The 13984-nt window shown below is 47.9% G+C and overlaps 1 protein-coding gene across 1 annotated transcript in view; it reads left to right on the top strand.

Annotated features, from left to right (window-relative positions):
• Nucleotides 1–364: 364 nt before the first annotated feature.
• IGSF21 (immunoglobin superfamily member 21) overlaps nt 365–13984 on the top strand; it is a 674741-nt gene continuing 661121 nt past the window's right edge. The window contains exon 1 of the mRNA XM_077456355.1: nt 365–682. Within this exon, the coding sequence (XP_077312481.1) occupies nt 619–682 (64 nt within the window). The 5' untranslated portion in view covers nt 365–618. The remainder of the gene's footprint in view (nt 683–13984) is intronic.

The raw sequence follows: 13984 nt of genomic DNA, 5'->3' as shown, positions 1-13984 counted from the left end.
GGTGAGGGGGGTAGTGGGCACCCAGGGATGTGAGTATAGATTGGGCACGCCAGGGATGTAGTTGAGGGGGTAGTGGGCACCCAGGGATGTGGGTAGAGATTGGGCACGCCAGGCATCAGGGTGAGGGGAGAAGTGGGCACTCCAGGGATGTGGGTGAGGGGGGTAGTGTGCACCCAGGGATGTGGGTATAGATTGGGCACGCCAGGGATCAGGGTGAGGGGAGAAGTGGGCACTCCAGGGATGTGGGTGAGGGGGGTAGTGTGCACCCAGGGATGTGAGTATAGATTGGGCACTCCAGGGATCCAGGGGCTGGTGAAGTGGAGGATGAGGAGTAGGGAGCAGTGTGGTTGAAGGAGGGGGTTGGGTGAATTGGAGGAGGAGGGAGCCAATGAGAGTCTGGGAGAGCCATTTGATGCCAGGCTGTGGCTGCTGCAGGCAGTGAGGGACCGAGGCGGAGGACAGAGGCGGAGGACAGGCTCCGACACCCGGCCAGCGCTCTCCTCCTCACCCGCCCGGAGGAGGGATTCCTGCAGGGGATGTGCCCGCATCAGCGCCGGGCTCCGGGCGTCCCCGGTCTGTACCCAGGAGTGTGAACCCGATGGAGGTACCGGGGTCGGCATGGGAATGATGAGCTGCCCCGGGATCAGCGTTCTGCTGTCTTCTCTCCTCCACCTGGCACTAGGTAGGTGACCCCGGGGAGCCCACCCGACTTCTCATTAACTCTTCACTTACCTGAGATCCCCCAATACCAGCCATACAATGCCCATCTGTGCCAACCCTATACCTGTCATGTATATCCTCTCTGTGCCATCCTATACCTGTCCTGTGCATCCCCTGTGTGCCATCCTATACCTATCAACTGCATCCCCTGTGTGCCATCCTATACCTGGTATATACATCCTCTCTGTGCCATCCTATACCTGTAATATATATCCTCTGTATGCCATCCTATACTTGCCCTGTGCATCCCCTGTGTGCCATGCTATACCTGTCCTGTGTATCCCCCTGTGTGCCATCCTATTATACCTGGTATGCACATCCTCTTTGTGTCATCCTATACCTGTAATGTATATCCTCTGTATGCCATCCTATTCTATACCTGTGCTGTGCATCCCCTGTGTGCCATCCTATACCTGCCCAGTGCATTCCGTGTGCCATCTTATACTTGTAATTTGCCACCCTGTGCTTGTCATGTGCATCCTCTCTGTCATCCTATATCTGTCAAGTGCATTCTCTGTGTGCCATCCTATACTGGTAATGTGCCATCATATACCTGTCATCTGCATCCACTGTGCCATTTTAATACCTGTCCTGTACATCCTCTGTGTGCCATCCTATACTTGTAATGTGCTTGTCGTGTACATCCTCTCTCTGTATCATCCTATACCTGTCATGTGTATCTCCTGTGTGCCATCCTATACCTGTCATGTGCATCCTTGGGCTCTGCCCAGCGCTCTCACTCTCCATGTTGTGGACATTCTGTGTACATGTTACATTGTATCTGATAGAATGTTCAGTGTCACTGATCCTCCACTGATTCCCCCCTCACATCCCATCCTCTCCTCCAGATGTGACATCTTCTGAATGTTCCCTCTGTTCCCCAGATCTCTGATCATTCCTAATCACCAGAACTGGGGCAGAACCGTTCCTCACAATGTCTATATACTGTATATAGATGATCCCCCTATACAATGTGTATATAGATGATCCCCTGTACAATGTCTATATACTGTATATAGATGATCCCCCTATACAATGTCTATATACTGTATATAGATGATCCCCTGTACAATGTGTATATAGATGATCCCCTGTACAATCTCTATATACTGTATATAGATGATCCCCCTATACAATGTCTATATAGATGAACCCCTGTACAATCTCTATATACTGTATGTAGATGATCCCCCTATACAATGTCTATATACTGTATATAGATGATCCCCTGTACAATGTCTATATACTGTATATAGATCCCCTGTACAATATCTATATAGTGTATATAGATCCCCTGTACAATATCTATATACTGTATATAGATGATCCCCCCTATACAATGTGTATATAGATGATCCCCTGTACAATGTCTATATACTGTATATAGATGACCCCCCCTATACAATGTGTATATAGATGATCCCCTATACAATGTCTATATACTGTATATAGATAATCCCCTCTACAATGTGTATATAGATGATCCCCTGTACAATGTCTATATACTGTATATAGATCCCCTGTACAATATCTATATACTGTATATAGATGCTCCTCTGTGTAGACATTGCATCCTCCTAATACAAAATATTGAGTTCTTCACTATCTGATCCCAAAATCAGCCCTGAGATTGTCTGATGATATTGTGATCTCATCTACTGCCAGGATTACACAGGAGGACAGCATAGAATAGTGTGTGTGTGTGCAAATTGTGTATGTGTATGGTGTAATTGTATATGTAGTCTATGGTTGGAAATATCAGCTACACACACACTATACGTTCTCTTAAAGATATTCCAATATTTGTGGGTCGACCATATGGTGGACACCTACCTATCTATAGGATCATCTATTGCTGTAACAATGTGACATATTCCTATTTTTTTTTTTTTTCCCCCCTTAAGCCATATGATTGGATGTTATTTTCCCAGGCTTTAGGTGTTCTAACTCCTTAGTGTTGAACTTCACCCCGTGTCCCCGGCCCATGCTCGCCTTTCTATGGTCTTCATTGCTCAGGCATGTCCTAGATGCAGTTTTGACATGTTTGTACACACGCTGTGAACGACTCCATTCATCTAAACCTGAATGGGGAAAATTCCAATCAATTCGCCAGAAGAAAGGTCGGAAACGATCAGGCTGGTGTGGACATGACCGATTGCAATGTTTGAAAAAATATATATATATATATTATAGTTATTATTGTGTGTGTGTATGTATTGTATTTATTTTATTATTTATTTTATATTTATCTCTATCACATCTTCAATGATTCTTATGCAACAATAAACATGCCAGCACTCCTAATGTGAATGAGCCCCACTTGGAGTAGTAGTCCGCTGTCTGCTAGAATATAACATCTCATAATATGGGAATGTAGAAAGTGTCCCCATCAATGGCTGTGATCCTTTCATATAATCTATTATATAATATAGACATGCATAGTATCCCCCCCCCCCCCCATGGTGAAGGATTAGGAATCCACTAACAGGCAATGTAGATTTGGATTTTTCCCGAGACTTTGATGTCGGCAGGTTGTGCTCCCAGTGTCTGGATACAGGAATGATCCTCCATCTGTTACATAGTGTAGTAGTTTATATACTTCGGTGGGCTCTGTGGATTCACATTTGTGCTATCTTTGTATTACAATATACTTACTGTGTGGAGTATCACCCCCCCCCCCCCCCCCCCCAATATGGAGTGCATTAAACTGTGTCTCATGTGATGTATGTGTAGCTGTGATATGTGATGTATATGGACTGTATGCAGGCTTTATAGTTTTTTTCTTATGGTATGAATATATATATATATATACATTGTACTTCTATGGTCTCCTATAGTATGGATGTGTATATACATTACAATCCTTGTTTGCATGGTATGGATGTGGTAGGTGTATATATTGAGCTTCTGGTAGGATATAGACGGTATCACGCTATGTATTGGGTATACAGTCTGTGGATTGATGAGCGAGGAGGAATGATGAGAATGTCTTAGAATCTACTTCTCTCACCCTTCTGTCTGGTCACTGGGCTTGTTCTGGTGTCAGGTTGACTTTAAAGGAACTCTCCACCTATAACCTGATTCTCACTGTCAGGATATACACTTTGTGTGCTTCGCCCCGTCCTCCTCTCCTCCTCGCTCAGCTTCTCTTTCTTGCTCAGTGGGAACAATTTCCTCTTTGTGGATCTCTCCCTGTACAGATCCCGTCTGTTCCTTCTCCCCTCTTCTAGGTCTCTCCTTTCCCCTCCTAACATTGGTAACATTTGTTTGCTTTGTACAATTGCTGGTCTTCCAAACATTCCTCATCCTTCCTCTTCCATGCTGCTAGTTCCTCATACTTCCTACTCCATGCTGCTAGTTCCTCATACTTCCTCCTCAATGCTTCCAGCTCCTCGTCCTTCCTCCTCCATGCTGCTAGTTCCTCATACTTCCTACTCCATACTGCTAGTTCCTCATACTTCCTACTCCATACTGCTAGTTCCTCATACTTCCTCCTCAATGCTTCCAGCTCCTCGTCCTTCCTCCTCCATGCTGTCAGCTCCTCATCCTTGCTCCTTCACCTTCCTCCTCCATGCTGCCAGTTGCTTTTCCTTCCTCCTACACGTGGTTAGCTCTCTTTTTCTTGCTCCCTAATGCTGCCAACTCCTTCACCTTCCTCCTCCATGCTGCCAGCTCCTTCACCTTCCTCCTCCATGCTGCCAGCTCCTTCACCTTCCTCCTCCATGCTGCCAGCTCCTTCACCTTCCTCCTCCATGCTGCCAGCTCCTTCACCTTCCTCCTCCAGGCTGCCAGCTCCTTCACCTTCTTCCTCCATGCTGCCAGCTCCTTCACCTTACTCCTCCATGCTGCCAGCTCCTCCACCTTCCTCCTCCATGCTGCCAGCTCCTCCACCTTCCTCCTCCATGCTGCCAGCTCCTCCACCTTCCTCCTCCATGCTGCCAGCTCCTCCACCTTCCTCCTCCATGCTGCCAGCTCCTTCACCTTACTCCTCCATGCTGCCAGCTCCTCCACCTTCCTCCTCCATGCTGCCAGCTCCTCCACCTTCCTCCTCCATGCTGCCAGCTCCTTTACCTTCCTCCTCCAGGCTGCCAGCTCCTTCACCTTCCTCCTCCAGGCTGCCAGCTCCTTCACCTTCTTCCTCCATGCTGCCAGCTCCTCCACCTTACTCCTCCATGCTGCCAGCTCCTTCACCTTCCTCCTCCATGCTGCCAGCTCCTTCACCTTCCTCCTCCATGCTGCCAGCTCCTTGACCTTCCTCCTCCATGCTGCCAGCTCCTTGACCTTCCTCCTCCATGCTGCCAGCTCCTTGACCTTCCTCCTCCATGCTGCCAGCTCCTTGACCTTCCTCCTCCATGCTGCCAGCTCCTTGACCTTCCTCCTCCATGCTGCCAGCTCCTTGACCTTCCTCCTCCATGCTGCCAGCTCCTTGACCTTCCTCCTCCATGCTGCCAGCTCCTTGACCTTCCTCCTCCATGCTGCCAGCTCCTTCACCTTCCTCCTCCATGCTGCCAGCTCCTTCACCTTCCTCCTCCATGCTGCCGGCTCCTCATCCTTCCTTCTCCATCCTGCCGGCTCCTCATCCTTCCTTCTTCCTTCCTTCCTTCCTTCCTTCCTTCCTCCTTGCTGCCAGCTCCTCTTCCTTTCTTCCTCATTGCTGCCAGCTCCTCTTCCTTCCTTCCTTCCTTCCTTCCTCCATGCTGTCGGCTCCTCATCCATTCTTTTCTTTCTTCCTTCCTGCCAGCTCCTCCACCTTCCTCCTCCATGCAGTCAGGTCTTCTAGGTTTTCTACATTGTGGACATTGATGTTTGTAATGGCCTTCTCCAGGGCCTGCAGTGAACGTGTATTTAAAGTCCAGCTCCATCCTTATTCTCAGTCTTGCACAGTTGCACCGGCTCCTCTCCCGGAGTGAAACGACTTACCCCATATTGCTGCACACAGTGAGCGTCTCACAGTGTGCATTGAAAGCTGCAAAAAACTCCTATAAAGCCCAGTCTGACGAACCCTTGTCATTGGTTGGATTTCCATCACTGAGGAGGCTCAGCGCCACGTCTGGGTGGCGTTGCCTACCCTGCGTTCAGACTGCCATCCAGCCAACACTGGCATCCAACCGGGCATTTTGATATTTTCCATAACCCCCCTTCCCACTGCTTGCATCCGGGACTGAGGCCTCTAGGGAGGAGTTCCGAGACTGGGTGCTGTGATGTTTTCAGGAAGCTGTGTACCGCCCGCCCACCCCCCGCTAGCTCCTCCCACCAGCCTCGCTCTGCCCGCATTGCATAGAAAAGCACAGAGACCCAGTGATGAGATCAAAGTTTAAAATAAAAAGTTGACATTAAAAATAAAAAAAAGGTTTTATTTAAAAGCAGAATCGGCATGTTGATTGGGAGGAGGGGGAGGGGGGTGAAGGAAAAATGTAGGCGGATTAAAAGCTTTAAAAACCCAATTTAGGCGCTGAGAATGGAGTAGAGAGCGCCCGGAAGGTTCAGAAGAATTCTTTTTTTTTTTTTTTTTTTTTTTTTTGTGCGATTTGTGGAAGAGATTCTAAAAATAGAACCCTGAGCTCGGTGTGTGAAATGATACCGACGAGGATCTATTATACATTTATTTCTACGTTCATCTGCAGCTGCCAGACAGTGATATGAATACCGAAGATTCCTTCTATAGAAATATTTGGAAACATTCTATCACTTTATATCAGGTCGTGCTTGTTGTTTTTGTTGTTTTTGTTGTTTTTGTTGTTTTTGTTGTTTTTGTTGTTTTTGTTGTTTTTGCTGTTTTTTTGTGTTTGTTGTTTTTTTTTTGTTGTGTTTTTTTTTGTTTGTTGTTTTTTTGTGTTTGTTGTTTTTTTGTTTTTGGTGTTTTGTTGTTTTTGTTGTTTTTTTGTTTTTGTTTTGATCTTTTTAGCATCAGTTCGGTCATTCAAATCTGTCGGGGGGGGGGGGGATGTACTAAAACTGGAGCATCTGTACATGGGAGCCAATCGGCTTCTAGCATCAGCTTGTTCTATTAAGCTTTTGACAATAAAAAGAAAGGAAAAAAAAAAATGGAAGCTGATTGGTTTACTATGCAGAGCTGCAGCAGATTTCGTGTTCTCCGGGTTCAGTAAATCTCTCTCTCTGTGTTTCCAAATGATTTCTGTCTGGCGGTTGGACAAGTCTGTAATTCTAATACATCTGCTGCTGAAGCATTGCATGCTGGGAGGTGGGGGGGGGGGGGGGGGGGAGGTTAGTAGCTGCCTCTGAAAAGCAAAAGTGCAGCTGCCCTTATAAAGTGTGTGCTATCACTTTAAGAAAAAAAAAAGGTGCCCCCCCCCCCCCCCCTCGTCCTCCTTCTCCCGCTCTACCGGGCCATTCTTGTCCAAGTTTTGACACTTCCTGGTAGTGTCGGATTGCTTGCTTACTATTTTATTCCCCTATCCCAAATTCTCTACAACTCCCCATATGGTCCTAGAACAAATCCCCCCACCCCCTCTAAAAAATTAATAAATAAATTTAAAAAAATCCCCCCTCCTAGCAAAAATACCCTATCCTTCAAATTTCTCCTCTCCCCGATCCCCCCAACCTAGCATAAATCCACCCCCACAAATATCCCCTCCTACTAGCACAAATTTCCCCTTCTAGCACAAGTGTCCCCAATCAACCCTACTAGCACAAATCCCTCCACCCCCAACCAAAAAAAATTCCCTTCTACCATTTTACTTTTATAGCCCAAACCCCGCTCCCAACACAACCCCGCCCCTTTCACCACTCTAAGACAATTCTGCCCCCCCCCCCCCCAAATTGCCCTTCTCAACACAAATACCCCCAATCATCCCTACTAGCACAAATCCCCCTCCCAACACAACCACCCCCCCTATCACCACTCTAACACAATTCTGCCTCCCCCAAATTGCCCTTCTCAACACAAATCCCCCCCCCCCCCCCCCCCCGAATTTCCCTCCTAGCACAAATACTCCCAATCATCCCTACTAGCACAAAATCCAGCCCCCCCCCCCCCCCCCCAAAAAAAAAAGAGAAAATTCCCCTCTACCATTTTACATTTATAGCCCAAACCCCCCCTCCCAACACAAACCTGCCCCCCCCCCATCACCACTCTAAGAAAATTCTGACCCCCCCCCCCCCCCCCCCCACATTGCCCTTCTCAACACAAATCCCCCTCCTGAATTTCTCTCCTAGCACAAATACCCCCAATCATCCCTACTAGCACAACCCCCCCCCCCCCCCCAAAAAGAGAATTCCCCTCTACCATTTTACTTTTATAGCCCAAACCTCCCTCCCAGCACAACCCCCATCATCACCACTCTAGGACAATTCTGCCCCCCCCCCCCAAATTGCCCATCTCAACACAAACCCCCCCCCCCCCCTGAATTTTCCTCCTATAACAAATACCCCCAATCATCCCTACTAGCACAAAATCCCCCCCCCCCCCCAAAAAAAAATCCCCCCTACCATTTTACTTTTATAGTCAAAACCCCCCTCCCAAAACAAATCTACCCCCCTCCCCCAAATCCCCACTCCTAGCACAACTCCCTATATTTGCCTTCCTAGGACAATTCCTCCCCCCCAAAAAAAATAAATAAATTCCCCTCTACCATTTCACTTTTATAGATTTCACTTTTATAGCCCAAACCCCCCCTCCCAACACAAACCTAGCCAATCAGCTTCCAGGTTTTATCGTCAAAGCTTCATTGAACAAGTTGAAGATAGAAGCTGATTGGCTACCACCATGCAGAGCTGCACCAGATTCCTAATGCTCCAGTTTTAGTAAATCTCCTTTTTATTGTGATCGTCTGCATTGTCCTCCTCGGGGGGGGGGGGGGGGGGGGTGGTGGAAGACATGTCTGTCTTTATTCAGGAAAGCTGAAGACAGACTCCCAGCTGAAGCAGATGATTTATTGCAGACAGAATGGAACACCGAGGAGAATGTATCGAAGAAGGAGAAAATAGGGATTGTCTATGTTCGGCGCGGTTCTTGTGCATTCATGTCAGATGGTTCTTCTCTCCCGTTCTGCCTGTTGGTGGCTCTCTTGGTATAGTTAGTTGCAGTCGCCGTGTCACATGTGATTCCCATACACCGGCTTTCATTATTCCTGCAATTGCATTTGTTGTAATGAGTGTATTTTATGGGGAGAACATGCCGGAGAAGTCGATGGATCCCTTCTATTGTAACATTGTAAATTTGTTGCCGGAAATAACCACTAAAAGCCCACTTTGTTTAGTTTTCTCTGTTTTTTATTTTGAATAGATTTACACTTTTGAGTTTAATTCTCATCCATTAGATCAGATCTGTCCTCTCCGCATGGCTGATGGAGAACGTTTTGTCAGCTTAAAAGAAAACATGAAAAAGACTCGGGTGACATCACGAGATTGCGGCCTGTCCGTTTATCACAGACCGACATCACTTCCTATGCAGTCTATTCTGTTTTATTAGAAGCGGTGACATCACTAAGAATGCAGCCTATCCATTCACCAGAGAGCGATGACCTCACTGAGAATGCAGCCTATCCATTCACTAGAGAGTGGTGACATCACTAAGAATGAAGCCTATCCATTCACTAGAGAGCGGTGACATCACTGAGAATGCAGCCTATCCAATCACTAGAGAGCGGTGACATCACTAAGAATGAAGCCTATCCATTCACTAGAGAGCGGTGACATCACCGAGAATGCAGCCTATCCACTCACTAGAGAGCGGTGACATCACTAAGAATGCAGCCTATTCCTTCACTAGAGAACAGTGACATCACTAAGCATGCAGCCCATCCATTCACTAGAGAGCGGTGACATCACTAAGAATGCAGCCTATCCCTTCACTAGAGAGCGGTGACATCACTAAGAATGCAGCCTATCCCTTCACTAGAGAGAGCGGTGACATCACTGAGAATGCAGCCTATCCCTTCACTAGAGAGAGCGGTGACATCACTAAGCATGCAGCCTATCCATTCACTAGAGAGCGGTGACATCACTGAGAATGCAGCCTATCCCTTCACTAGAGAGTGGTGACATCACTAAGAATGCAGCCCATCCATTCACTAGAGAGCGGTGACATCACGGAGAATGCAGCCTATCCCTTCACTAGAGAGAGCGGTGACATCACTAAGCATGCAGCCTATCCCTTCACTAGAGAGAGCGGTGACATCACTAAGCATGCAGCCTATCCCTTCACTAGAGAGTGGTGACATCACTGAGAATGCAGCCAATCCATTCACTAGAGAGCGGTGACATCACTGAGAATGCAGTCCATCCATTCACTAGAGAGCGGTGACATCACGGAGAATGCAGCCTATCCCTTCACTAGAGAGAGCGGTGACATCACTGAGAATGCAGCCAATCCATTCACTAGAGAGCGGTGACATCACTGAGAATGCAGTCCATCCATTCACTAGAGAGCGGTGACATCACTAAGAATGCAGCCCATTCATTCACTAGAGAGCGGTGACATCACGGAGAATGCAGCCTATCCCTTCACTAGAGAGAGCGGTGACATCACTAAGCATGCAGCCTATCCCTTCACTAGAGAGAGCGGTGACATCACTAAGCATGCAGCCTATCCCTTCACTAGAGAGTGGTGACATCACTGAGAATGCAGCCAATCCATTCACTAGAGAGCGGTGACATCACTGAGAATGCAGTCTATCCCTTCACTAGAGAGCGGTGACATCAGTAAGAAAGCAGCCTATCCATTCACTAGAGAGCAGTCACATCACTAAGAATGCAGCCCATCCATTCACTAGAGAGCGGTGACATCACTGAGAATGCAGTCTATCCATTCACCAGAGAGCAGTGACATCACTGAGAATGCAGCCTATCCATTCACTGGAGACTGGTGACATCACTGGGAATCCAGCCTATCAATTTTTTAGACACCAGTGACATCACTGATCCATCTACTAGATGAAAACGTAAATGGCTGAGGTTTTTGGTTGAAGATTGGGATCATCATAATTTATACGCCTTTGTAATGGCTGCCATGACTGGTCGCTTTCAATTGTGAAGAAAATTGGCCTTCCGGAAATGTCAGCCGTTATTTTGGGCAATTTTTTTAAGCCAAAGAACCTATTTAAACACTTTCAACAACTCATACGTGAGGTGCTGGCTGTCATTTATTTTTTTTGGGGGTTATGTTTGCTCCCTACCCTCTGGGATTTGCCCTTTCTGTTCGCTAGGCTCAGCGTGAGCCACATTAACTGAATAGATAAGACGCAAATATGATTTACTGAAAGCATTTCCAGACTGACTGCATTCATGCCATCGGTATTTGTTGTTCCTAAGCTCTTAAGAAGATTGTTACTTTTATATTTGCAAAGCTTGGAATTGATTGTTTGATGACTTTACCCAAGAATAGATCTGATGCAAATTCCTAACATCGAAATCCAAACTTGGCGAGGTCTGATATTAGTAGAGTCCATTGTGTTGCGTTCCTTTCCGTGCAGCGTGGTATCGGGGAGATTCTACGCATGTGGTAGGCGCTTCTCCAGTGCGTTGCGTCAGCCAGAACTGCATTTAAGGGCATGGCAGCCCACTTTTTGTTTAAAACGAGTGTTTGCATAGACACCAGTTGCCCACGCAGAGGTTCTTATGAATAGTTAAACAAAAATCCCGAGCCACCCAGCTTCCTTTTTCGGCGACCGCACCACTGCTCTTCTTACCAGTCCCTCTGACTACGTTGTTCAGCTCTGCTGGTTCCCTTGGCACTTCTAGCCTTTAATTGCCGCTCTCTGCTGCACAGCCCAATCCTGGCCTCTGATTAGGGGTTCTCCTAAAAAAAAAATAAAACAGAAGCCCACCTGAGTCCTGGAACAGGACCTCCTGTTTCCTAGCTGCTGCCTGGGGCACCTCCTGCTCCCTTGGGGAGACCTCTTGTCTCTGGACACCTGGCTGGGGTACCTCTGTCCCCTGGGTGAGATCTCCTGGCTAGGTCACCTCTGACCCTTTGGTAAGACCTTGTGTCTCTTGGCTCCTGGCTGGGGCCCCTCTGACCCTTGGTTGAGACCTGCTGGCTGGGGCACCTCCTGCTCCCTTGGGGAGACCTCCTGTCTCTGGACTCCTGGCTGATGTACCTCTGTCCCCTGGGTGAGATCTCCTGGCTAGGTCACCTCTGACCCTTGGGTAAGACCTTGTGTCTCTTGGCTCCTGGCTGGGGCCCCTCTGACCCCTTGGTTGAGACCTGCTGGCTGGGGCACCTCCTGCTCCCTTGGGGAGACCTCCTGTCTCTGGACTCCTGGCTGATGTACCTCTGTCTCCTGGGTGAGATCTCCTGGCTAGGTCACCTCTGTCCCTTGGGTAAGACCTTGTGTCTCTTGGCTCCTGGCTGGGGAGCCTCTGACCGCTGGTTGAGACCTGCTGGCTGGGGCACCTCCTGCTCCCTTGGGGAGACCTCCTGTCTCTGGACTCCTGGCTGTGGTACCTCTGTCCCCTGGGTGAGATCTCCTGGCTAGGTCACCTCTGACCCTTGGGTAAGACCTTGTGTCTTTTGGCTCCTGGCTGGGGCCCCTCTGACCCTTGGTTGAGACCTGCTGGCTGGGGCACCTCCTGCTCCCTTGGGGAGACCTCCTGTCTCTGGACTCCTGGCTGATGTACCTCTGTCCCCTGGGTGAGATCTCCTGGCTAGGTCACCCCTACCCCTTGGGTAAGACCTTGTGTCTCTTGGCTCCTGGCTGGGGCCCCTCTGACCCTTGGTTGAGACCTTCTGGCTGGGGCACCTCCTGCTCCTTGGGGAGACCTCCTGTCGCTAGACTCCTGGCTGATGTACCTCTGTCCCCTGGCTGAGATCTCCTGGCTAGGTCACCTCTGACCCTTGGGTAAGACCTTGTGTCTCTTGGCTCCTGGCTGGGGCCCCTCTGACCCTTGGTTGAGACCTGCTGGCTGGGGCTCCTCCAACCCCTGGGTGAGACCTCCTGTCTCCCACACTGGGAGCTGTCTCCAAACTGGGAGCTCTGAGCTTTCCTCAGGCTTGAGTATATAAGGACCCTGCACACCTCTATACTCAGACAGGCTGCAGGGACCTTATAAAATTTGGATACCAGTTTGAAAGTTCTGATCCAGAACTACAGAACTAAAAATAACAAAAACACAGCTTTCTCCACTCAGAAATGATAGTCCAGAACTTTGCGTTAACCCTCAATGCAAATCCCATGTCATATTCTCCTCCATTTTCAGAGCGACGAGGTCTTGCTCTGTCGCAACAGATATTTTAAGGCTTATACATATTTTAAATTGTCTATGTGACTATCATTTACCCCTCTTTCAAGCTGGAGAAGGGGTTCTGTTTTGAGGAGACGTTCAGAAGAGTTAGGGTAGACAAACGCCATGGACCATGTTCAGTTTAGGCGTGAGACCATCGATGGTCCCATAATCTGGTTAAATACACTGTTCAGAGAGTAGACCAAGGAGCTTTGAGACACAAGCTTCCCATTGGGGTGTCTATATTTTATGGGCCGTCAGATGAAGTCAACCTCAAAGTCAACCGTACTTGCAGTTAGATAAAATAGCTCGGCAGGTCCACCAGTGTTCAGATAAATTTAGTAACATACATTGACTGTGGGCATGGGCAATTTGAATGGTTACCTTCAGCATCCAATGCAGAACAAAGCACTCTGCTATGGGGTCAGACGTTTCGAGGTAATCTGGAAGAATTACAGGGTTGCCATTCCTAAACTCATGAAAATGCTTGGTTGCCATAGTGATCCTTTTTTGGGAAGTGGTTACAACGTAATAAATAAAAAGACCTCAAGTTGCTTCACAAGAAGGACAAGTACCAGGAATTGTTCAATTTTTTTTAAAAGATACAACCATGATATTTGGTGTTTCAAACCAGATACATACAGAACAATGAGGTTTCTGAGGCGTCGGACCTCCTTTTCCAACGAAGGGACCACTTAAAATGCTTGGGGACAATGGTGGAAGAACACCAAAATGAAAGCTGGGAAATATAGGCTCACCACCTGGGCAAGAGTGTGAGTGTGCGTGTATATATATATATATATATATATATTATATTCTCTATCTCTCTCGCTCTCTATCTCTATCTCGCTCTCTATCTCTATCTCGCTCTCTATCTCTATCTCGCTCTCTATCTCTATCTCGCTCTATCGCTCTCGCTCTATCTCTCTCGCTCTATCTCTCTCGCTCTATCTCTCTCGCTCTATCTCTCTCGCTCTATCTCTCTCGCTCTATCTCTCTCGCTCTATCTCTCTCGCTCTATCTCTCTCGCTCTCTCTCGCGCTCGCTCGCTCGATCTCTCTCTCGCGCTCGATCTCTCTCT

The sequence above is a fragment of the Lithobates pipiens genome, unplaced genomic scaffold (genome assembly GCF_037356315.1).
Source record: "Lithobates pipiens isolate NorthernLeopardFrog02 unplaced genomic scaffold, aLitPip1_a1.2 Scaffold_27, whole genome shotgun sequence".
In the NCBI taxonomy this organism is placed as follows: Eukaryota; Metazoa; Chordata; class Amphibia; order Anura; family Ranidae; genus Lithobates; species Lithobates pipiens.
Note: the sequence above shows the minus strand (reverse complement) of the source record. Positions and strands in the feature narration are given on the sequence as shown.